Source organism: Kogia breviceps, chromosome 9 (assembly GCF_026419965.1).
Source record: "Kogia breviceps isolate mKogBre1 chromosome 9, mKogBre1 haplotype 1, whole genome shotgun sequence".
Classification (NCBI taxonomy): domain Eukaryota; kingdom Metazoa; phylum Chordata; class Mammalia; order Artiodactyla; family Physeteridae; genus Kogia; species Kogia breviceps.
Window position 1 is genome coordinate 29,888,338 of NC_081318.1, and position 26,765 is coordinate 29,915,102.

The 26,765-nt window shown below is 37.0% G+C and overlaps 1 protein-coding gene across 1 annotated transcript in view; it reads right to left on the bottom strand.

The window, feature by feature from the left end:
* Positions 1 to 1,556: 1,556 nt before the first annotated feature.
* The window catches only part of KCND2 (potassium voltage-gated channel subfamily D member 2), a 474,380-nt gene continuing 449,171 nt past the window's right edge, over positions 1,557 to 26,765 (bottom strand). The window contains exons 2-6 of the mRNA XM_059074258.2: positions 16,685 to 16,847; positions 10,407 to 10,502; positions 9,228 to 9,320; positions 6,063 to 6,310; positions 1,557 to 4,207 (exon numbers count right to left, since the gene is read on the bottom strand). Of these exons, the coding sequence (XP_058930241.1) occupies positions 4,030 to 4,207; positions 6,063 to 6,310; positions 9,228 to 9,320; positions 10,407 to 10,502; positions 16,685 to 16,847 (778 nt within the window). The 3' untranslated portion in view covers positions 1,557 to 4,029. The remainder of the gene's footprint in view (positions 4,208 to 6,062; positions 6,311 to 9,227; positions 9,321 to 10,406; positions 10,503 to 16,684; positions 16,848 to 26,765) is intronic.

The window sequence follows — 26,765 nt, forward strand, 5'->3', positions numbered from 1 at the left end:
TCCATAGAAAAACCAGAAAGGAAAACGATTAGAGGAAGAGGGAGAATCATCTAGTAAAAGAATGATTAGTGCTTGAAGAGAAAGAAGGAAAAAGATAGGGTGGGCAGTAAAGAAAACAGGATTAGAAGGTACAATATGGATCTAATATTATTTCCTCTAAAAGCCTTTTGCAATATATATATATACATATATATATATATATATATATATATATATATATATATATAATAATTGTCTTAAGCAAATGTGGTGTTCAAAAGTCACAATTCCTTCTAAGTACAAAATCTTACTTTTTGGAGACTGTTTTACCACCCTAAACACAGCCAGCTCAGGTGGATAATTTAAACTCTTATTTTTTCAAAAAAATTACAGTCACCTACATGATTGTGTTGACAGTTCTGATGAAGTTTACACAGTGCTGACCAATAACCATCCCTGTACCTGTGAGTTAATCAAACACTTTAATAACACCTTAGGGAAGAGGAGTTGGTTTTCTTATAAAACTCAGAGGAGTCATCTATCAAGAACCCTTTTTATTCTTTTGAGCAATGTTGCTGGTAGTCATTGATATAACTCCCTGGAGGCTATTTTCAGGTCAACTCTGTATGTGTTGAACCTTTTTAATGCAAGATTGGCATCTCAGTAAATCAAGGACTGTAAAGGAAAATAATTAATAAGAAAAAATGGAGACTATCCACTCGAGACTCACTAGTTATCACTAGTTAAAAGCACTCTCTGTACTAACTAAATGACTTACTCTTTCTCCTTCTTCTAATAATCTCTTAACATTTTCTTGCTTTTGGTCCCCTGTTGAAGAGAAACCATCAGTATGTGTATATTTTTTAAAAAAAAAGAATAAAAAAATCTGTGTGTATGTGTATAAATATAAATACACACACACACACACACACACACACAGCTAGACAAATATATCACCTGTTTCCTTAGATAGAAAAGAGTCTTTGACTAAGAATCTAATTGGGTTCTGACCAAAGTTATTACCGCAGAGCTTCTCTTTGCTTAACTCAAGCAGTGGTGATGAAGAAGTGTGTTAAGTTTCAGGTATCAGCCGTACTTCTCTCTGGTCGACACCGTGCAAGAGGCAAGCGGCGTTTAGGGTACAGGCTAATAACTGTGGGTCACACACCGAAGAAAGTATTCTACTTGAAAATATCGTATATAAAAAACAACTGATTTTAAGCCGACTATCTTTTTTAAGTAACCAGTAAAACCTTGCAATACACTTTATATTATCATAGTTAGTAGCTATGGAGGTGTAGTTGCCAAGATATTTCCAAAAATGACTATTTAATGCAGTGGCACTCTTTTATCTTTAAATGATATTAACTTCTCTATTGAAGTCTCTGTCTAAATTCCCATTGTTGGCAGAAAATTCTTATCTCCACCATTGAGTAGATTTGTGTCACACACTATCGATGGGTTCTTTGAGTTTGTCCATGTTACAGGCTTCTCCAAAATATGTATGAAGAGTGCAGTACACCCTAGATTTTGGAAAGGAAGGAAGTCTACCAAAAAAAGGGCAACAGTCATCCATGTCCTGTTCAAGCATGCACATGTTTTATTGAAGTATTTTCCAAAGGTTTATTTTTTCCAGCATAATGCAGATATTATGCTATCCTTTGAAATAAGATATACGAATTTCAAACAAAATTGTCAGAAACAATGATCTTGGTTACTCCATATGGCACACAGAAATAATTACATTTCACTTACAATACAGATGCACTTAACACAGTCATCAATAGTCATTCACCACCAACACAGTATATTTTTAAATCACCTAAAACACCAAAAATTTTTTTCTTTTCTGAAAGTAAAGAAATTAATAGTTTGGGATAAATGATAAGTTGAAAAGGAGGCAGAATTGCAACAGAAATAACCTAACTGCGTTTTAAAATGTAATATTAAGAACATAAAAATAGAACTTTTCATTGGGAATCAAAAGACGTAAGTATTCCTGATTGAGTTTTCTTTAGCCTACTTTAAAAAAAGTTTTTCAACAAATGCCATCAAAGAAGTTTCACTATATATTTGCTCTAGAAGCATAAAGTGACATGAGGCAGGTGTTAATATAATTATTAATATTCACGCTTCAGGAAGATTAGTGACTTTTAAAAAGACATACTAGGAATAAAGCCAGTTCTTCCCGTGAGATAGTAGAGTTTATCTGACTTTCACTCAGCAAGTGTTTATACATCTACTGTGTGCAGAGCATTGTTCTGGAAGCTAGTCTAGAAATGGGAAGCAAGAATTTCTGGCTTTACTTGAAAATGGTTGGATTATTTCCTTTTTATGATAAATTATGATAAGCATTTAAAAATCTCTATAGTAGAGGGATAATTATTAACTCTTTCCATGTATTGAAGCTAAACTTTATTCCTTACAGTGGTGGTTTGGAATGAACAAAACTTTTCACTGGACATAAAACTTTTTTACATTGTCACGTGCAGACACGTCTGCTGATATATTTTAAAGGTGAAAAGATATCAAAACTTTTCAGTTAAATGTACATAGAGCTCAATTTTGCATCATCAAACTCCTGTCCTCCTGATTTAGAGGAGAAAATTGCTCCTTGCAATATGCAGGAACCTTTCTGAGACAAATCTGTGCTGCCTTCCCCAGTGGCATAGAAAGCATGCTTTCAACAAATATTGCTGCATAAAGCACTCCTGTTTATCTCTTCATTTCAATTCACGCTAGTTATTCTCAAAATGTATTCGAGATCTAAAGCAAAATAAATAATACATCAAGTGAGATTCTGGGATCATTGATCCTGTGATACTAATCCCAGCCAATTCTTTTCATGAAACATACAATGATATATCCAGAATCTGGGCTTTTCCATAACAGCAAAAATGTTAGAGATAATTCATAGATGTCAACTCCTTTTTTTCCTGATTTTTGACAAGGGGATTGATGATGATGATAATCTACTTATCAGATAACTTGTTGGAGAATACAAAAGTAGGAAAGTCCTTTGAACTACAAAACATTAGTCCAGCTGATGAGGATAAATCCAATAGAAAGGTGCTATAGAAATACAGGAACAAATAATGCACTGTCACAGGAATACAGTGGGCCAAAGAATATGACAGAAAAACATTTATGGCACAAGGGTTTTGGATTAAAAAGTTATCTAAAACCTGGCGACACCAGAAGTTTTTCTATGGAATGTGGCTCTTACTGTATCTAAGAAGATCTGGAAACACAACAACAAAAAAATCCTGATTCCTGATACAACAGGTGTACAATGAATTATTGCAGTTGTAACAGTATCTAGGTGCAAGGTAAAACAATAATTAATACTGAACTATCTGAACACTTTAGATTTACTAGTGAGCATCTCCATGAGAAATACTGCAGCTCTAAAAGGAGTTTATTTGCACAGCCCACCATGGAACATGAACAATCAGCTTGTTTTAAGTACACAGAAATTCCCTCTTTATACAATTATAGTTTATCATGCCGATTCTGAAGACAACATAAGGAAACTGAGATCACGGCTCCAAAGAATTCTAGCATGCATTTATGATGGTTTCCTTCAGTCAATACAAACGTGTTGTATGAGGTTTTTTTCCTAATGTGTAATCATCTTCATCATAGCCAATGTTCATGGTTTTAACAGGAAAAATTTTTATCAAAATGTTTTCTGTATTTTTTTGTTTTGCATTCAACTAGAACATTATGTTCAAAGATTTATTTTATTTATTTTATTAAAAAAGAGTTCTGGTCCTAAGAAGCATCAATAGGTGGCATTTCATTGTGCTCATTCACAAAGTCAAAGGGCCACAGACTATTTCTCAGTATGACAGGTTAGACTCCATCTAGAAATGCCATTTGGTGGTTTTATTTCCATCTTCAAGTTTGGAAACTTTGTCTTTGTTTTGTTTCGCTACCAACCTCCTTGCTTTGTCATTTTCATCTGCAAAACGTTTATTGTTTCTTCTTTCTTCCACATTGGGATTCTTTCCACAGCCAGGGCTCAAATTCTCTTGGATTCCAATTGTCTTACAGAGCAGACACTCTGACAATGTTGCCTCCTGAGTACTCAGGAGACTCTGGCCTGTCATCTCCTTCGGGGGTGGTTACTGGAGGTGTTGGGATGCTTATTATTGCTGTAGTCACATAAGGTTGTTCACAGTTTAGTTTAACACACTCTTCCATTTTGGCATTTAAACTGGATCGGCTGATGAGGAAAAAATAGATTTAAGAAAGTGAGTTGTTTACTTAAAATTTGTTTTCCACTAACGGAGGAATACATGTTTTCATGGTTATAAGTAACATTTTAAATGGCCAAGAAGAATCACCAAGATTTTAAAAAATGAAGCACCAAAGCTTAAGATAAATTAATGTGAACGTTAGGGCATTAACATCGAATAAATGTCTAAAAGCCAGCTGAATTTGTTTCAATCAGTGTTTCTCAAAGTGTTTTCTACAAAAATGCAAACAAGAGGAGCAGGTGAGTTTTGCAAAGCCTAGGTTGAGCAAAGTAAAATAGTTTTCTTTAAGACAGGACCTCTGAGAGGTTTGAGATACCATCATGAAAGGGGCATACCCTGTGGATAAACCTCAATTCTTTTGACCACAGAATCTCTTTACTACCTTGTCTCTTCGGGATACATGAGGCCCTTAAGGCTCTCAACTTAGTGACAGCCAAATGTTAAGAACTCAAGTTAGCCTTGACTAATACTTAAACATTTTCCCAAGTGGTATTCTTGCATGAGTTATATACTCTGTGTAGGGAGGGGGAAAGAGGGTAGGAGTAGGGAGGGTAGACATAGGAGCTTTAAACTACTTTTTTTCCATAGGAAACTTAATTAAAATGTTTGTCCTAAGATTTTCTTTATAAACACTTCTTCATTTTCTACTTTGTTTTGGAATAAATGTAAAACAACATACAGGTAGAATATCTTAGAGACAGAAATCTTTCATTGCTTCAACATTTAATATTCTAATCCCAGAGGCATCTGATTTTTTTCCACAGAGATTCTTGGATGCCAACAAAGAAGTAGCACTGAATTAATAGATTGTTAACCTGAAAAGATACGCGTTTTAATTTGAAGAACAAAGGACAATTCTTTGGACAGAAATTGATCTTTTTTTTTTTTTTTTTTGCGGTATGCGGGCCTCTCACTGCTGTGGCCTCTCCCGTTGCGGAGCACAGGCTCCGGACGCGCAGGCTCAGAGGCCATGGCTCACGGGCTTAGCTGCTCCGCGGCATGTGGGATCTTCCCGGACCGGGGCACGAACCCGTGTCCCCTGCATCGGCAGGCGGACTCTCAACCACTGCGCCACCAGGGAAGCCCCAGAAATTGATCTTTTTAATGATTTATCTAGTTGAACTGTACTATTGATACTTATTATTACACATGTATGATTTTGGTCAAAACAAGTAGCACGTAAACAGGAGCAAAGGGAAAATACCAGTAGAAAAATTTCACTTAAATTGTCCACAAACTCACCAGAGGTAAACAATTTCAGCATTTTGCTTATCTGTTTTTGATATTGGATTGAGTTTTGTGTTTGTTGAGGCCCCAAATACCTTTGTGATCAAAACTGTATACTGATTCAAAAGATTCCTGTGGGCATAGTTTTATTTTTCACTGTGACATTGACTATGTTGAATATTTTTGGCTGCTGTTGAATACCTTTCAATCATATCAATGTCAATTTAATTTGTCTCTTTTGCTTGTGTTGACTATCATTTCAGGCCATGTGTGTTGACTTAGGGGACTCCTGAGTGTAGAGGTATCTGCTCAAGAAAAAGTTGTGAGGTTGAAGAGGTAAGAATACATTTGTGTGTGCCTGATCCTCTTATCTTCTTTCTATTCTTTTAGTACTGATTCAGCTACTATCTTTGACTCTTAATGAATATTACAGTAGATTAATTTTCCTACTTGTTTCAGACCAGTTTTTTTCTCATTCTAGACCTGAGGAACTAGGATTTAATTGTCACAGAGGTGGCAAGCATGACAGTAGGCGGAGATGTGCTCTGAGAAGCAGCACAGGTGTGTTAACGCACACAGATTAATCTCAGGTACCTGTTAGATAGCGGGGTTCTCTCCACACATCTAATCTGAATCGTACTGAGTTCTTGCACACTGCCTCGGTGGCTTCCTGATATGTTGGCGTTTGGAATGCGGAAAGTTTTTTTGTGTCGTCTTGAACAGCAAGTGCTGGTGATGCCTTGTTGTGAAGAGACGGAGGGACTGTGACTTGAAGGACGATTAACTGTTGCAACTTCCATGCAGCTTTCTTCAAAGACTTGTTCATCCACAAACTCGTGATTCTGTTCCATAGTGGTAAGAAATGTAAAGAGTGCACAGAAACACATTTTAACTTAAAAAAATGTATTTATTGTTTTTCCTGAAGTATGGTTGACTTACAGTATTATCACATTTTACCTCTGAAAAAAAGATTTGAATAGTTTTCTTTTTAGAAATGAAATATGCCCACGTACATTTACACTATCTTATGGGTAAAAAAAAATATCATTTTCATAATAATTAGAGTATCAAAGCTTCTTGTTGGCCTTTGTGTGAAAATAATCTCTCTCTAGTTAGACCCTGAGATTGATATACACAGCCTGATTTAGTATCCGTTTATAGACTAACTTTACCTTGAAATATCATTTATTAAGTTAAATATAAAATCTGGAAGTTATCAACTAAATATTAGAAACCCTCAAAAATGAATATAGATAATACCCATGGGGAATGTGTAAATTCACATGTACTTTGTTTTTAAACAAATTGACAGACTGAAGTTATGAGACTATTTTAATAGAATGTTCCAAGTTAGATTGTCTGTTATATATTAGCAAATATTTTCACATGGGATTGAAAATATTTTTTAATTAGAAAATGAGATAACTATGACAATTCCCATTCCTTTAGATGCTCCTCTAAAATTCCCAGTGTATAGAAAAATATGACTTATTCAATAAGTAAAATAAGACTTATTCAATAAGTAAAATAAATTTATCAGAGTGCATCACTTTATATTTGACCCAGAAGGGGATAGCACTGAACTTTTGAGGTCTCCATTCTCATCTTTGTGATACATCACTGGCTGGACCCATGATCTCTGTCTATGTTCCTCTAACCCAGAAGCCAACAGTGATGGACATCATTTCATATACCACATCTTAGTGAAATACAGTGTAAAATTTGCTTTTAAAATATTTAATAAAGAATTGCCTATGCTGTACTTTAACCTCAGAAACATAAGGGAAAACATTTTTTCTGAACTACTAAGAATATCTTCAATTACTATTTTTGTGTATGTGTGTGGGGGGGGAATAGTCTTATAATGGAAGGCTTTGCCCATGCCAAATTTCACTTAACCATCTCTCATTCTAAAATATTAGTAAAACAACGGAAGGAATTTACTGGCTAATAGGAAAAATATTGTTTTAGTTACTCATTTTGCCATTTCTTTGCTGAGACAAGCATTTTGAAGTAAATTTTCTTTGCTGAGACAAGCATTTTGAAGTAAATGAAATTTAACATTCTGTTTAGAGTCCAGAGGATAATATGATCAGCTAAGACAGAATTTCATGTTAAATATTAAATTTTATAGAAAAAACATAGCTCACAAAGGAGTCACAATCTGTTTTCTTCTTTTACAATGCACATTTCACATACATAATACAAGTCTTAAGGCGTGACATTCTAATTTATCTCATCAGTGATGGAAAGGGAAGAAGTCATTCTGTGGCTGGTTAACGTATATTTTTGTAGGTAGCTCAATTTAAACTATATTAAGTAGTATTAAATAATTTTTGAGTAAAAAAGCCCTAAAAGGTAAAATAGTCAAAAAATGAAAGCAGAAAGAAAAATATAGGGATAAATACATTTGATTATTGTTATCATTTAACTTTCAAAGAGCTATTATCCTAATAAAGTATAGATCTTTATTTAAGATAGTAATATAATCTGTTTAAAGCCCTCAAATATTTTTCCATTTATTACGAGATAAAGATAAAAATTCTTTACGTGCCTCCAAAACGCAAGGTTATCTGGCCACTGCCTTCCTGTGCTCCTCTACTTGTGCCATGGTACCCTCTTTCCTCTGACCACCCTCAAGTTCTTTTACTTCCTCTTAGGCCAAGTTCCAGTCTTCCTCAGGTGCTTACATCAACTTTTAGCCCCTTCATTTCTTTGCCTAACTAACCCATAATTGTCCTGTGTTCTTAACTCAAGTTCCACCAGGAAGCTGTGCCTGATCTGGTGCCCTCTGGCTCCACCCTCTTTGCCCCCAGTCCACTGGGGCCCCACTTCTGCTTCCCCTGCTAGTCGTCCTTCTCCAGTAACATCCATGTTTTGTCCCAAACCTGCAGGTTCAAGGGGGGCTGAGGCCATACCTGACTTCACGGCGTATCTTGGGTCTGGCTCACTGTCTGGCACATAATAGGCAAGTAATACATGTTGGTTGAAAGACTATATAAGTATATGAATAAGTGGATGTACAGTATGTCAGAATTGAGAATACAAATATGTGTCTCTGGTGAGTGAACAAGCAGACTTGATTCAAATACGGTGAAAGTTTTATTCTGCTCTGTGGTCACAGACTGTGATCCCTTTTGACAAGCTAGCTAGGAAACAGATGCCTTTGTTAAAGAGGCGGTCCAACTGGGAGCTTACAAGTGGAGAAATGTAGACTGAACCCTCAGCCCCAAGGGGTATGCCAGTAATTAAATGCGTCATTTTTCTTATGAGAACAGATAGTTTTTATTATCAATCTCTGTTTATTATACCTGTGAATGAAGGAAATGCTTAGTTTCAGTTATTCTCTATTTTGTTATTGCTATTGCTATTCCCTTTATCCAGATGTCAGGAACACTTAAACTTCATTATTTTTATTTCTGTTTAATCAGCATTTTAAGAATCTGGAGAAGATATTCTATAGGACTTGCAGTCAGCTATTGGAGGACAACTTTCCATCTGCATTACACTGATATTTTAGCCTAGGGTTAAGATTACCACTGAAGATAAAAACATTTTAATGTCTCTAAAATACTTTCTAAGTTGAAATGTCACCACAGTCTTTCAAAGTAATTTCAATTATTGTGGAATTTTTTGGTTTTTAGTATATTTTGCAGTAATGCAGATGGTGAAATTGTGCTTGGATGCATTAAATATTCACAAAAACCAATGGGATTACCGTCTGAGTTGCAGGGGCAGGCAGGCCTGCCTTTTCCTTACCGTGGTTTTTTCCAGGCAGTGAAGCAGGTGGTGGTGCTGGGTTTCAAAGCTGGAGCCGGATTTGCTAACAAAGGCTGGCTCATCCTCAGAGGACTGTTAACAGGGAGAAGACAGAAGGGTTTTCTATTTTATTTGCAAACAATGAGAACCTCAGCCACATATTTCCACAGAGAGATCTGGCCTATTTCCTGAGATTAAATGGCAGCATTTTATTTTTTTTTAAAACTAAAATGGATCAAATGTAGAGTTGCTTTTGAGTTTGATAATCAGCATTTACGTTTTCGTCAAATTAGTGGTCTGGCCTTTTAGACTTGCCTCCATGAATTGAAAATTTAATTTTCTTTGACTCATTCATCTCCCAACTACTTTGAAAGCCTGGGATAATAATATTTAATCTGGTACTTAGATAATCCTGAAACCACCATCATGCTTAGCTACACAAAAGCTATTATGTAAGTAAAGATGATTGGAATCCTAAAAATTAAAAGAGAGTTTTGAGGTAAAAGTAAAGTTTCTCCAATTATATTTCATACCATGTGAACTTTATAACACAGAACGATGTTCCCTCTTCAGTAAGAAGTAAAACAAGACAGCATGTCAACCCTCCCGCCACCGCATCGCCACTCAAATGAACTTGGGGCATATATAATTTTGAAATTAAAAAACAAAAAAACCTAGGTATTTGAGTCGTTGAGAATTTTTGACTTTTCCCAAGTGTATGTGAGATAGTGCAGAAATATTGCCCAACCATGAATGGGAATCATGATTCACTGGTAATGTTTCGTAGCTCAGCTTCTAGCCTCCAGCCAGTAAGATGGTCCAGGGCGACAGGCGTGGAATTGGCTATTTTTCCAAGGAGTCCTGGTTTGTTTTTGTGGAAATATGGTATTATAAACCATAATGTGTATACTAAACATACATAGTCATTGTATTCAACCTGGGATGTCATTGTTAGAAAACAATTTTTGTGGATAGTTCTAGAAAAGACACATTTTTTTTTCCTCTTAAAAAAAAAAAGAGTAAAGATGGTACAGGGCGAGGTTATTAAAAGATGACACTTTTGTTGTTTCATAGCCATTTTCGTAATTACCCACAATAAAATTATATGGTTAAGTAGAACTAAATCAATATTGCACCAATAATTTGAACACTAAAGGAAAAGAAATGCTTGACTTGTACCTGCAGTTGGTTACTGAGTAAGCCATTCCGTTTGCTCTGCATATAAGCGTTTGCACTTCCGCTTTTGGCTGCCCGGATCCTGGCCAGTCTGGCTTTCTGTAAGAGAAAAAGAAGCAATGTCCTGTTAAGATCTATGACTGGATTTCTTAAAACACTGAGTGCATTCTTATATAATCCTACTGTCAGCATACATATTTTTAAAAGCATGCCAGCTTCTCACATGTAACTACTGAAAAGTAAACTTTCACCATTTAAGTGCTTTATTTTAGTTAACGTTTATCAGTGAGATTGATGAACTACTTCGGAGTTGGGTTATACGTTTAAGAATTGTACTTAAGTCTTTACAGTAAGATCACGTTATTTCAGTGTTGTTTCTGTCAATTGTATCAAGAGAAAAATAGCAGTACACTTATATTTTCACTTATCCCAATCTGAGTAACTTAATGAAATGAAGACCCAGCAAACCAACAGCCAATTTCTTTTTATTTAAACTAATGTTCTTTTTAAATTTAGTAATTAAGTTCCAGGAACCTACTGCCTTTCTTTTTTTTCTTTCCTCCTCTCTTCCCTACCCCTCCCCTCCCCTCTCTTCTCTATTTCTTACCTGCCTCCCTCCCACTCTCCTTCCTTCCTTCCTCTCTCCCTTCCTTCAGTCCTTCTTTTAAAAAAACCTATTCAGTTGTATCTGCATCCTCAAATATCAAATTCTGTTTTTGCAATGCTTTTGTTAAATTGGCCAGCGTAGACGCTGTACAACACGGGCTCTCTAAAAAAAAAAAAATCCCTAAATGTATCCACTTTGCCTACTGGTTGGACTTCTGATATTCTGTTCTACTTTAAAACTGCTGTTGTATATCTGCCCCAGACTGTCATAGTATGAGTCTGGTTTTCGTTTCCTTGGAAGCACTATTTTGGTGACCATTCTGTTTGTGTGACACATATAACGAGTGTATGTAAGGAAGAAACTGGAGTGGCTTGGGTAAGAACTTACTTGTAATGATTCCGTCTTTTCTCTTTCTGAACAACCCAGAGGAAGACTATCTCAGTCTCTAGCCCTGGGATCTTCTTTTCAATAAAACAATTTTAATTATCTAGATTTTTTTAAATGGAAAATGAATATATACATATGACAAAAATTTTGAGACTACAATAGTACATGAAAAACAAGTAAGTCTCTCTGGACTTACCTACTCCTGTTCTTCAGAGTCAATACTGGCAATATTTCTAGAGAATCTCACCAGAAATATTCTAGACATATAAAAGCAAATATATATTCCTATGTATATACGCATACATTTTTAGTCGGGAGAATATGCTGCATACTCTTCTGCACTCAGCTGTTTTCATTTAGTACAGTGGGACTCCTCCCATATCTACATAAAGCCATCTCATTTATTTAGGGTTGTGTAATATACCACTGTAGGAATGAGAAGTATCATTTAGCTAGCAGGCCAACCACAATTAATTTTTAAGGCATTTTTTGCTACTACAAGCAATGTTGCCTGCTTGGAACATCATGATGAGCTGATCTGCAAGACAAATTTCTAGAAGCAGCATTATTCCTGGATCAAAGGGTTGTGTGTGTTTGTTTTGTTTGATAGGTTTTACCAAACTTCCCTCCACAGTTGTACCAAGGTGCCCTTTTACCCACACCCACAGCATTTGACAGTAGCACTGAGACGTTGGAAGCTCTCAGAATAGCATTAAGATATCATCCGGCTTCAACCCCATCCCTTCTCTCTTCCTCTGTGAATTTCTTCATCGTGTGTGCTGATTCCAGGTTAAAATAAGACTCTGTACAAAGATCATATTTATAAGTGATGGGAAAAATAGACAAATGTCACTCTTGGTTGCCACGATAGTGTTTAGATGACTCAAAATACTGAGACAGTACTAGAGAATGAAGTTGGAAGGTAGAAAATGCTTAACTTCAAGCTGTATGGTGCAGCCAGGATTTCAGAACAGACTCAATAAAACAACGGGAAGTGACAAGCATATTTGGAAATGACTTAGAATTGACATAATAATTCAGAAATAAGTAATATAAATATACATGTGGTTTCCAGAAAGGGGTATTGTTGAAACTTCAGTCCTAAAGTCTCACTGGGCTCCAGGAACATTCAATGCCTTTTTTGGTTCCCTTCCTCCCTCAACCTTCCCCTCCTCCCCCCTCCCCTCTTCTTTCTTTCTTTCATTTTTTTTTTTTTTGCAACCACTGCATCGAATCATATTGCCTATATCACAGTTACTAGTCTCACCTATGTCATTCTCCAAGCATTTAGCCTCAGTATTAGGAAGTATTACTTTCTTTTATAAATGAGCCATGTACATTATCCAAAAATACTGTCCAACAAATGAAAATGACATATTTTCCATAATGGAAAACCTACATATTATGGCAACCACTACCACAGAAGTAGTTCTACATTTAGGGAAAAAGAAACAGTTGTTTTAGAGACAGAATAGCCATTTTGCTAAGTCATGTACTGTGTAAGAAAAAGAACTTCCCGGGCTTCCCTGGTGGCGCAGTGGTTGAGAGTCTGCCTGCCGATGCAGCGGCCGCGGGTTCGTGGCCCGGTCCGGGAAGATCCCACATGCCGCGGAGCGGTTGGGCCCATGAGCCATGGCCACTGAGCCTGCGCGTCCAGAGAAGAACCTCCCATCTCAGTTCCATTTACGGCTTTTCTTTCATTTTACTACAATACTATATGAGTTAATTGGTTTACTTGGTCTGGTGGCACACCATGCCAAACGTCTGCTGAATGCTGGCCTTCAACCAGAATACCAGAAATAGTAGATTAAAAAATGGAAATAAGTATAAGGCATTAAAATGCGAGACATGGTAATGCTCTCAAGATATATTAAGCTTTGACTAAGAAGATAATATTCATAAAAATATAAAAGTCAAAATAAAGTCAAACTGAATTGCCAAATAGAGAATAGAGATAGAAAGTGACATAAGATTTGGGAGGAAGAGAGAAATGACTATGAGTTGGTCTGTCAAGGGAAAGTTATATTGAGGATGCAGGACTTGGGACATAAGATTCAGAAATTTGAAGAGAGTAACAAAAGAGACTAAATGTCTCCATATTCTACCATTATATTCTGGTGTGTGTGTGTGTGTAGAAGAGGATTTTTCTTCAGATACTGAATACTTGCTATTTTAATTGAAAAGAGCAAGTGCAGATATGCAAGACTGTCTTATTTTAATTGTGTATAAGGTTTTGCTTGAGCTTGGTGCTGTTAATGGGACTAAACATAAAAAAATTCTGGTCTAAAAAAGCATTTTGTAATATTTATTATTCAGCTTGACTGACACTTTTACTGAATGGACATCTTGACTTGACTGAATTAGCCGGTTATTTCTGCATAACTGATATTTGTCAAATCACCCAGTTCCAGATAAATCGAAACTATCTTAGCCTAACGAATGTTTATTGTTTTTTATATTTTTTATTTTATTTTTTTTTTTGCGGTATGCGGGCCTCTCACTGCTGTGGCCTCTCCCGTTGCGGAGCGCAGGCTCCGGACGCGCAGGCTCAGCGGCCGTGGCTCACGGGCCCAGCCGCTCCGCGGCATGTGGGATCTTCCCGGACCGGGGCACGAACCCGCGCCCCCTGCATTGGCAGGCGGACTCTCAATCACTGTGCCACCAGGGAAGCCCTGTTTATTGTTTTTTAAAAAATTTCTTGGGAAGGAAAATAGAAAATATCCCTTGGTAAGTAACTTATTTATTTCCATATCCACCTTTCTTTCTTAGATGACTATGTTCAGTTTTTGGTCACAGACTATTTACTGGACATATCACATTAGGTTATTATATTTGGCTTTCTATATACTAGTAGTCACAATATTAAAATTCATTGCATTATGGCAGAAACTTAGAATACAGGAGATACTTTAAAGATAAAAAATTCATAAAACATGCTTTTCAATTTAGTGTACTTTTAAAATATCATATTTATTTTTGCATTCGAAATTTATTGAGACAAAAAAGCTTCTAAAACATTCTAAGATTTTCTATATTGATTTGCTTATTGCAGATGACAAAATTTAAAAAAAGAACAGATATTTTTGAAGACTGGTTTATTTGAAAATCAGATTTGTACTTCGAACAGTTTTCAGGCAGGTAGCTCTTTTTTTTTTTGGCATTGAGAAAATGAATGATAGGTGGCTCATATTAAAGAAGAAGTTTCTAGACTGGAGATGGATGGATGCTGAAGAGCTATGCTTTTTGTAGGATTTCTGTTATTTTTAAACAATGCACTTGTGTGTACCCAGTAGAGAGACCGTAGTGTGTGGGCAGAGTCACAGCTGTGGTACATGACAAGCCCTGATGCAGGCCAACTGTGGCCAAAATTCCTCCATCTCTGCTTGTGAAAGTGTGCCCTGCCTGAATCTACAGCTACCCAGAGGGTGCCTTGTTTATTGGATTATCAGTTTTATTTCTTACTGTTCTTTACAATAATTAGTTAAAGGCTTAATACTTGTCCAAAAATGGGGGCTTCCATAAAGCAAGAAACTACGAGGCTAAAAGTGTGATTCTTTGCTAACGGAAGCAGACCTCTGACAATGGATGTCAACAAATTCTCTGGACAACATGCTGTGTGACCAGGTTGATTAACCTGAACTTTCCAAAGAGTTAATTTATGAGGTTTTTATATTTTATACTGTATGAAGTATAAAGTATACTTTTTGCTTTACTAAAGAGATCAACATTGTTCAAAAGCATGTTTAAAATCCTGTTCTAGAACTACCTACAAAGCCAGTTGTGAACTGCACCAAAATCTCTCATGATATTTTAGAGTTATACCCATATTGTACATACACTTTAGTCATGGTTATGAATGTTTTTTGATATTAAAAAATAAATCTATTCTTAAAGGACATGATACAGTATCCATGAAGAATCCTGGAAATCTAGCACCATAGCCTTAAGGAAACTGTAAAAGAGATTTCCATAATTATTTTTAAGTAACAAGGGCCCTGACTCTCAAGGTGATTATCTTGACAAAGAATGGGGAGGGGAAGTGTGCTAACATTTAGTCAGTTTTTCTTTTTTTAAACATCTTTATTGGAGTCTAATTGCTTTACAATGGTGTGTTAGTTTCTGCTGTGTAACAAAGTGAATCAGCTATACGTATACATATATCCCCATATCCCCTCCCTCTTGTAGTCAGTTTTTCTGAGAGGCATCTATCTTAGTGTTCGAGTGTATGAACCTGGAAGCCAGATCCCTTGGACTGAGTGAGAGTTCTCCAATTTTTTACGTATGCAACCTTGGAATTTCTCAAATCCTGGGTAGTTTAGAATTCTCATCTACGAAATAGGAATAATAATGGTTACTAACTTCTAGACTTGTTGAGAAGACTATATGAATTATTTTTTTTAAAAAAAACATCAAACCAATACCTGGCACATAGGAAGCCACCAGTAAATGTTAAATCTTGTTAATATTATGATATGCTTATATATATTTATATACATTTACATACAATCTTAATCTTATTGTGATGTAGGTATTGTTTTCCTGCTTTCACAAATGAGTATGCAACCTGTTTACTCTGAGATTAGTTCATTGATGTGAAGTTCAGTGAAACAGTAAACTGCTGGACCAAAAATAAAACTCAGCTACTAATGATCAAATTTCTCCTACTTCCTGTGTCAACTATGTTGGATATCTGAGACATATTTTGGTGCCCTTTAATAGCCCCTGTCTACTGGAACCAGCTTGATCCCTGATGGACAGAGACTAAATGAATCAGATGAAATCTGATTCTAATAAAATTTGCCAAGAATCTATCTTTGATTTTACTACTATCATTAGTGCTGTTCACCAAATATTTCTTTCCTTTTGTCTCTGGTTGCATACGAGGATTGTCTTTCCCTGCCTGTTTTGAAGTTACACACGGCTATGTGACTTACTTTGGTTAAGGCAGTAGAGATGGAAGTGATTTGGCCCACTTCCAGGAGGAAGTTTTAGGAGTCAGTGTGTGGTTCATCATGTCCTTTTACTCCTGCTTGAATGATTGCAGATGCACATTGTCAAGATGGAGTTTCTATCACCAGACCAATCTGTAGCACGATTAAGAAATACTCCTTGTTGCTTTAAGCCACTAAGATATTAAGGTTTTTTTAACTATAGTATACTTTAGCTTGTGCTGACTGATGCAACTATCGACCGAATCCAGAACACTGAATAGCCAGTAGGGGATTTTAAAGCTTACTATACAAAACGGGAGACACTAAATCGTGGTTGCACAGAACTGAATACACACCTTTTGTGCTCTCCGTTTGTCTGCTCGTTGATTTTGGTGGTAGATTCGACTGAAGTTGGATACAATCACTGGGACAGGCAGAGCAATGACCAAGACCCCACTCAGCGAACAGATGGATCCGAAAATCTTCCCTGCTATGGTTTTTGGTACCATGTCACCATATCTTGGGTTAGAGAAAAAAATATATTAAGTCACAGAAAGTTATTTCTATCTGCTACAAATAGTTTTCAGCTTTAACTCAAATGATTTTTTGGACCAATGTATCTCTACTTCATGGCTAAAATATACATGGCTTAAGACTTCAATCAACTAGACATTATGAATATCTGAGTATAAAAATTACCTTTCAACTTTGCAGAAATTGACTCTAACATTTACACACTGCTTCGATTGGAAAATATTTTAAGCCAGATGATGTCATGAGAACTGTTTAATTTGTCCTTTATATCACATGGCATTGTTCTTTACATTTACATTTACTTATTACTTATAGTCAACATTTCCATGCTGAATTTTACAGTCTAGATAACACTCTTTCCCACTTAACTTTTTTCAACATTGGACTGGTTATGAAATTTAAATAGAAAAAGTGGTATATCACATTCCTGTCATCAGATATAATATCTTAAAAAAATGAACTTTCCAAGGTCCCATTAACCTTCACTTGTGAAATCCAATGGCCATTTCTCCATGATGATCTTACTGAATCCCTTATTTGTATTTGATTGGTTTTTCTCTCTCCCTAAAATACTTTCTGTTGGCTTCCACGTTAGCAAATTTCCTTAGTGGCCTTCTACCTCATTGGTTGCTGCTTCTCCATCTTCTTTTCTGGCTCCTTTCCCTTTTCTGATTTCTAAATTTTGGAGTGATTTAGGTCTCAGCCTCTGATCTTCTCCGTATAAACCCTCTTCCTATGTGATTTTATCCAGTCCCATGGCTTAGAACTATCTACATGCTGCCGATACACTAATTTACATAGACATCCCTGATGTCTATCTTGAAAATCAGACAGTGGGCTCTGCTCTGATTATTCCTACTGTTAGATGTTTAAGAACCAATTAAGACTTAAATTAGCCAAAAAGGAACTCTTGTTTCCCTAGCTTCCTCCAGCCCCCTCAAATCTGTTCCTCTCGTCGTCTACCACCTCTAATTAAATGGAACCACAAACCACCCAGTTGCTCATATATCAACACAGAAAGAACCACCCATCTTTCGTCCCTGCATCTTATTTCTCAGCTAGTCTTGCTGCCTCTGACCAAACCAAACTATATTCCATCTGGGTCTCTTTCCTCAACCTCCATTTTACAATAATCTAAGCCATCATCATCGCTTCCCAGAGCCATGGATATCACTTCTTACTTGAACTTTCATTTCTACATTTACCTCGTTAGAATTCATACCAATATAACAGCCAGAGTTATAGTTTTTAAAATGGAGATTGGGCTCTTGCTACTTTGCTGAAACCTTCTAGTAAACCTGAAACTAAAATAAATCCAAACTCCTCACTTTTGTCTCCAACGGCTTCCATCCTTTAGTTTCTGGCTATATTTCACACCATCTTCCACCAGGCTCTCCATCCTCTGGCCACACTGGCCATCTGAATTTCTATCACATGTGCAGCCCCTAGATTATCATTATTCAGGTTGAGACTTCATTGTCTCCATTCCAGAAGTTATTTTCTGGCCATCTTCCCCTTAGTGGTGTTATTATTTTCCCCCCAGTCTTTCTCTATAACACCGTCCCATTTGACTATCTTCACAGTACTTATTAACACATGAAACTGTCTAATTTGTTAATGTGTTTATTCTTTGGCTCCCCACATGCCCTGCTGACATGAGAGTATGACCTTGCTAAAAAGCTGGAGCTGTTCTATTTTGTGTCTCACTAGCACAAAGCAAGTTCTTAATAAATATTAGTTAAATGAATATATTTTCTCTACCTTATTGATATAGAGTTCTTCTAAGAGTTCATTCCCGGAGAGGGGGGCAAGGAGGAGGTCTTTTTTTAATTGAAATATAAGTGACATATAACATTCTACTAGTTTCAAGAAGGAGATCTTCTGATCATAGTATTGCAGAAGTTGCCCAGCTGCACCTCTGGAGCTCCAGCTACTCCCTGCTTGCTTCAGGGCTCCAGGGTGCTCAGTGCACTGAGCGTTTAGTCCTTAGAAACAGGGCACAGATATTGGAACCCAGACTTAGGGAGTTTGACAGTACTTGGCGATACACTGTATCTTGAAGGGTGATCTAGGAAACGATCATTCTAATTAACATTGTTTTTTGTGGGAACACACTTATATGTCAATATGGAGATGGAAGTTGCAGAATTGGCCCAGGAAAGGCTGCTGAGAGTGACAGCAGGTTGCACTGACTAGTACTTCATGCTGTGACCCCGTTCCAGGCTCTAGTCCTCTGCTTTGAAGGTTCAGTGACTCATTCTTGTCAGTGTTTGATCAGCAGTTGAGCTAATTCACTGTAACTAAAATTCCCACACGGTTCTGGCATCAGAACGACAGTATTAATTTACAGTAAAAAACAAACAAACAAACAAACAAACAAACAAAAAAAAACCAAAACCCCAAGAACTGGAATGCTGCATCCATATGAAACAGGGTCTCTTTCCATAGTCCATCAGGGAAGCTAAATCATAATCTGAAGATTATGTTAGTGAGGAAACAGTCAAAACTAAAGGAAATTACAAGGTGAGTGTAAAAGGCTTGAGGTCCTTCTTACCATTAGGATAGGTCAGTGGAAGATCAACTATTTATACAATGCTGCGCACATGAGCCAATTACCATGTTCACCACAGTTCATGAGTGCCCAGCGATAATTTATAAATATCTTCTTTCCTTTTGCACTGACTATGCATGAGCTCTGAAGAAATCTATAACACACATACCTCCCATATGTACATGCATACTTAAAAACAGCTTTTCAAAAAAGAGATTTGATTTTAATGTTTAACAGTTAGGATCTAGAAAGTGTCTCTCAAAAAGGAAAGTAAATAAAACTCGACTATTTGTTATAGCCAGAGAAGATAAGCATTAAGTCCATGTATCAATAATTAAAGTAAACCTTTTAAAATAAATTGAAATAGCTAAATGAATCTATCATATAGTTTTTCCTGCCTCTTTCTAAGGGATTTTTAAAAATTACTATTTATTAACTACTTTTTGTATTTTAGGCTCACTACGTCATCCAGTGGGCAAGGTCAGCATACTTGTGATTATTAGAAAAAATTAAGGGCTAAACCAAACCCAAAGTTCAGTAAGACTTTAAGAAGAGAGATTGGTAAACTCAGATGGCAGGTGGTGGTAGTGATAGGAAAGGGGGTAATCATGCCCTTAGAAAGTCCACGCCTAAAAGAAGAAGGGAGAAAATAGATTCTGAGGGATTCAGTCAAAGGGATTCTGGGCCAATGGATAAAGCAAGTTTCCCTGAGAAAGCAATTTTTGATGAGGTGCCTGGAATTCAACTAGAAAAATAATCACTGTAAATCCTTTTTGAATATCAACAGAGATTAGAATTTGAATAAATAAAGCAGAAACTAAACTCATTACTCAGAGGGGGAAAAAATGGGTAAAATGAAATATCTTGCTCGTGTTGTAACAAAAGAGGAGAAAGTAAGGATATAAACCAGCTTGCTGAAAGGCAGCAAATTCCCAGCTAGAAGCATCCATAAGGGAAAAGAGATAACAGATACAAAAGGGGTGGTTTAATGTCAGATAGCCATGCTAATCTGCCTCAAATACAGTTACATCTGTTATTTACCTTCGTCATGTTTGTTTTGTAATCCAAATTTCCTTTACAATCAAGAAAGTGTAAGTGAACGTTTGAGATGACTGACCAGTACCGCGATGATCGCTGTCGGAAGAGGCTGTGAGAGAACAGTGCTCATTGGTGGGAATATCTCTCATCTTTCAACTCTTGGGTGGAAAGACAGATCTTTCACACGTTACAGGAAATTAGGATGGAAGCCAAAGCCGAGGGAGATGGTGAAAGTACAGGGGGGCCGAACCAGCAGGATACTAAGGTAGCCCAGGCTGCCTTGTGATTACTCATGCAAGGACAGCCCAAGGCCTGGCTGGTTCCAAAGGAGCACCTGCTGCCCCCTTCCATACACCCCTTGGTACTGAATCTACTACCCTCTCTGCTCTTCTCCTTGGCCCCCTGTCCTTATTAAGATTAAACTGCTGTTGATATTTGTAATATTTGAAGCACATTTCATTCATTTGACTCTGTTGGAGAATCATGGAAAATGCACAGTGTGATTTGTGTCTGTTCTTACATTGCCCATTTGGTCTCTCTTCTCACCTGGGCATGACCTTGAGAATCGAAATGGTAATTTTTACCTGCAAACTTGTAACTGAGCACAGAATCTGCTTGGGATGGGAAATAGCTCTCTGGCAAACCAGGTGCTTTCCTTTGTTCAACAAAGGATCTTTTAACTAGCATTCAAACTCCAACTCGTAGTACGAAGCAAAATAGCCTTACAGACTTCAGGAATCAGATCTCTGAAATTCAGTGGAGGAAATGCGTAGCATAGAAAACTTCAGAAGGCGAAGTGACACTTATCGTGGCCAAATGATCATTTTAAAGTTTAAGTATTGCCTACAGTACTGTCATCTTTTAATGATTATTCTTATCCTAGGCAACTCGTTTACTGGTTGGTATTTTATTTTTTATTTATCATATAAAAACACACCTCATTTTTCCCAACTCCTTATTCTTAAATTTATGCTAAGCCCAGCAGTCTTATATATTCTATTCTTTCTTGTTTTCTTTAGAATTTAATATTATGCCTCAAGTCTTCAAAAATCCATTTTCCAAAAAGAGTTACACTAGAACATTACGTAGATGTGGTTTTGTTTCCAGAGACATTTTTTTTCTATATTTAAATAAAATTGATTCAAAGAGTATAAGGGGCCTCTAAAGTCAAATAAGATAAATCTTGAATTCTTAAAATTTAGAAGAAAACAGTAGAGAGGATAGCATAATATAAAAGAAAAACTACCAGTTAGTTTTACATAATGAAAAATGAGTAGACTTGAACTTTGTTAATGGAAGGGAAGCTTTCCCCATACTCCTACTTTGCTCTGCTGCTTCTAACTTTTCCTTCTTTCTCCTACATTCACCATATAGAGCCACTCCAGTTTCTTTCTGCTCCTTTTTCACCCTGAACATCTGTCAAACTTTATGTTTATTGCTCCCTTTCCTCCTTACATCAGTTAAAAGGTACAGTATGGAGGTGTCGTTCACATAAAAATGTTAATTCTAAATGTGTACTTACTGCCCCAAAATACTTGGTTAAGATTACATATTTTGCCATGTTAAAGATCATATTGAGTGGAGGACCAGTTTCTCAAGAAGAGTTTCAATTGTTGATTCTTGAAGATTTTAATCTCTAATATTATCCAAAAGTTTCATACTAAGCACTTGAATTCTGGCATGCATTCAATGCCAAAAAGTGGTAAATCTGGTTAATTCAGACAATCAGATAGAATGAATATATCATCTATCTATCAATCTAACTATCCATCTTCCCAATTTATCAAGTAATACTGAAATAGGATAGATAGTCTAAATAATTTTTAAGCATAATACGGTGTAAACCAAATTTTACTAATATCTACTCAAATTTTCCATTTTTGGCATGTCTCTAGAAATCATATGGCTAAAAACATTTAGATCTCAAATGGAGACCAATTTCCTTGAATTTTTTAACACAGTGTGAACACAATACTGCTAGCTTCCTAGTCCTATTCCTACAGTTCTATTTTTTCTTCTCTTTTTATTTGAAGAGTATAAACGTAGGCTCATTGGATAAAGGAGAAATGTTATATAAGGCAAACCTCCCCAGCTAAGGCATGACTTTCCATCTGTGAAACTACTTCCCATGGATACCAAGAAAGAAAACAAAACCCAGGAATTTTATGAATAATTATAAAGGTAGAAAAGACCTTCGTATAACAGGAAGGAAAAGCTGATTTGAAAATAAACCTTGATGCTTACTGTAATTCAGTCTCTTGCTCTCCCTTTTTCTTTTTTACAATGAAAAAGTCTTAAATTGCTAGGTATAAGGGACAGAGTGAATGGATTCTGTGCAGTTGCACCGAAGTCCAGGACACCCTGTACGTTGTATCCAGCAGGTGCTAGTTCAATAAATACTATATTTCAGCTACTACGTTAGTATTAAAAAAAACCCAACAACTTTGTATAGGACATAAATCAGGATTTGGGGGTAGAAGTATTTGAAAACTAGGTGTCTGCTATGATTATGATATGTTTACATGCTCCCTCACCCCCATACAGTATTCATAAGTTGAAATCCTGATGCCCCCTGTGATGATGTTAGGAGGCGGGGGGGGGGGGGGGGGGGGGGGGCGGGGGGGCGGCCTTTGGGAGATGATTAGGTCATGAGGGTGGAGCTCTCATGAATGGGTTTCATGCTTTTGTAAAAAGAGACCCCACAAAGCTTCCTAGCCCCTTCTGACATGTGAAGACACACAGAGAAGGGCAGTCTGCAAACCAGGAAATAGGCCTCATCCGCCACCACATAGAATCTGCTGGCGCCATAACCTTGGACTTCTCGGCCTCCAGGTCTCTGAGAAATACATTTTTGTTGCTTATAAACTACCTAATCTGGCTTCCCTGGTGGCGCAGTGGTTGAGAATCCGCCTGCCGATGCAGGGAACACGGGTTCGTGCCCCGGTCCGGGAAGATCCCACATGCCGCGGAGCGGCTGGGCCCGTGAGCCATGGCCGCTGGGCCTGCGCGTCCGGAGCCTGTGCTCCGCAACGGGAGAGGCCACAGCAGTGAGAGGCCCGCATATCACAAAAAAAAACAAAAAAAAAAAACAAAAAAAAAAAACTACCTAATCTGTGATATTTTGTTATAACAGCCCAAATGGACGAAGACATCTAATTTAAATGGACGAAGACATCTAATTTAAATGGACGAAGACATCTAATTTAAATGGACGAAGACATCTAATTAAATAATTAGATAAAGCTAAGTGACATGTATAATAACATCCTGGTAAAAGCAATTAGCTGATTGTGTGTGTGTGTGTGTGTGTGTGTGTGTGTGTGTGTGTGTTTTAATTACTGATTTTGCGTTTGAATTTTTCTCCTAGACCCGACTGCTAGTCAGAGAAGTCTGAGAAATAATTTCTTCTGACCTGGAAGCTGGATCACTTCTCAACTAATAATTCTACCCCTAGGGTCTCAGTAGCTATGTTATTCATGAACTTTTCTGCCATCAACTTAGTATTCTAGAAGGATCACAGTTTGATGGATACTTTTTACAGTAGCTGCAATGTTTGAAAATAGCAAACAGCTTTTTAAAAAGTGTTGCTATATGACACCTGCTTATGGTACAGAACTTGTTTGCCAGAGGGGCCCTGGTATTACTTTGACACAGTAAAATCACTGTTTGCCTAAAAAGCTGCCGTGATTTTGTTTCCACCTCTTTTCCTGCAGGATCAGTCACTATACTATCCTAGCTGTGTGGAAAATTTGACCATTTTTGGGGATTATCTAACATATATAGTTATTTAGAGTATTCTTCTGTGTCTTCTGTTTCTTTAAATCTAAACCAAATTTTGAGCTAATTTTTTAAAGTGTATTTTTTGTTTTTACTTTTTCCACTGTTCACAACATTAATAATCTTAGCATCTACTAAATGAAAGGGGCAGCTAGAGTAAGTCCTTATTCCCATAATTAGAGGTTCCTAGCCAGGAGTCTGTGGATTCTTGAGGAATTCATGAGTAAAATTCAAGTGCATCAGGGAACTCTATGATAGTTTCTGTCTTCATAGGCATTTTCCTGAAGGTTGTCAGACCTTTTATAAAATTATTGAAATTGTAATGGTCCAAATAATGTTTAAAATGTATAGTTTGAGTATTTAAGGACATATCACTTTGTCAGTATAAACAGTTGGAACACACACTGCACAAAGGAAATGCTGTGAAAATCCCAGCATTTTACAACTGCAGAAATACCAAATACCCACTAGGGGGCATAAAAACCTAAATGAAAGTTTGGAAATCAGTATCTCTTCGTTTTCACAAGCTGAGGGAGAGAGTAGAGAGAAGTATTTCCAGTAAATTGCCTGTACTGATTCCTTATCTTTGCCTACACACATTCAATATTTTGGCTATATTTTGGGCATCTTATTCCTCTGGAAAGCTGAACAGGACAAAACCTCACCAATGTCATAGATTATCTATGTTTAGGGTGTTTCCAAAAAGAGGGAACAGAATTCTGACAGCATTTTCTATTTCTTGTAGAAAGATATGTACATTTCTGTAATGTGAAATATCACTGAAGCATTATTTTCAATAAGGAGCCCTTCAACCAAGGCTTTTAGTGTAAAAATTAGGGGGAATTAAAGGATTGGGTTTGTGTATAGAAAAGGGAAAAACTGAGGAAAGGACAGATTCTTTAGGCACATTTACTCCCATTTGTACACTGAGCTCTCAACACAAGATTTCAGGGGCTCACTAACTGTTCCTCCAGCTTGGGCCTTTTTCAAACACAAATTCTTTTCTGTCTTCTATTTTTTCTCTCGATTTTAGCCTATTAAACGATCAAATGAGACTTTAAAGGCTGCAAATAAACCATCGACTATGACCCAATATCCTAATAAAACATTTTTTACCCAAATAAATATCATCAGTGAAAGCCTTTATAGTCTTCTTTAAAGAATGCTTTGTTATTTTCAAAGTATTCTTGTCAGAGCCCCCATTCTCACATTTACTTTATTCTTCATTTTTAAAAAAGTTATGAAAATATAGGTACAATAGATTATTGTGAGGCATGCATATTAAAAACAAAACAAAACAAAACAACCCTGGAGCTGGCTTTCCCAGCTGTGGGACCACCGGAAATACTTTCCCTTGCTCTTGGATCCTGGTCTTTGTTGCCTGAAGCTATCCTTTCACCCTCACATATCTTAGAGTCTGATCATGTCATTCTCCTGCATGAAAGCCTTCACTGTCTCTCCATCACCTGCAGGAAAAAGCCCCAGCTTCTTAGCATGATTCACACAGCTCTTCATGACTTGGCTCCCATCTTCCACTGCTCTCAACCCCATACCCCTCATGCTCTAATTGGAGCAAATAACTTTCAATTACTGAAATGTACTACATCCCTCCATTCCTCTCTGTCTTTGTATACACTTTTCGTTCTAGAATACTCTCCTTTGCATAAATCCTTTGGGTGAACTAATTTACAGTGACAAAGATCAGGCATCACTTCTTTTTTTTTTTTTTTTTTTTTTTTTTTTGCGGTATGCGGGCCTCTCACTGTTGTGGCCTCTCCCATTGCGGAGCACAGGCTCCGGACACGCAGGCCTAGCGGCCATGGCTCACGGGCTTAGTTGCTCCGCGGCATGTGGGATCTTCCCGGACCAGGGCACGAACCCGTGTCTCCTGCATCGGCAGGCGGATTCTCAACCACTGCGCCACCAGGGAAGCCCTCTTTTTTTTTTTTTAAAGGCATCAGTTCTTATTTGAAGAACTTCTTGACAATTTTCTCTCTGTCCAGTAAGAGTAGAGCCTCCTTCTTCAATGCCTCCCATGATTCTTGCAACTAATAGAGCACAATTAGTTTTCTTACAAGTCTTTTTTCTCCCACTAAACTAGGAGGTCCAGGAGGTCAAGGATCATGTCATCGTTATAAACCCAAGTCCAGCACACACCTTGTCCAAGTACTGAGCAAATAGTTGAAACTCCATAAATGTTTACTGCATAAATAAATCCTCCAGGGAGAGGTTTGGTGGTAAACAGTAAATATGGGAGGGAGTGAAGGAGAGTACACATCTCCTGCTCTTTTTCTCTTAATCAGATTTCCTTTTCTTCTCCAGGTCCAGCACCATCTCATCTCCTCAATTTGTCTAAATTCCTCTTCGGATACTTAGATGATATGCCCAGAATAACCCAGTTCTACACTGTCAATTAACCTTACTTTTTATACCCAGAGAAATTATTTTTAACCTACATGATTTTAAATGAACAGAGAAGCCAAGAGACCTGACACTTTTCAGTTCCAACCTGCTTTCCATTGTCACATGCTTAACCA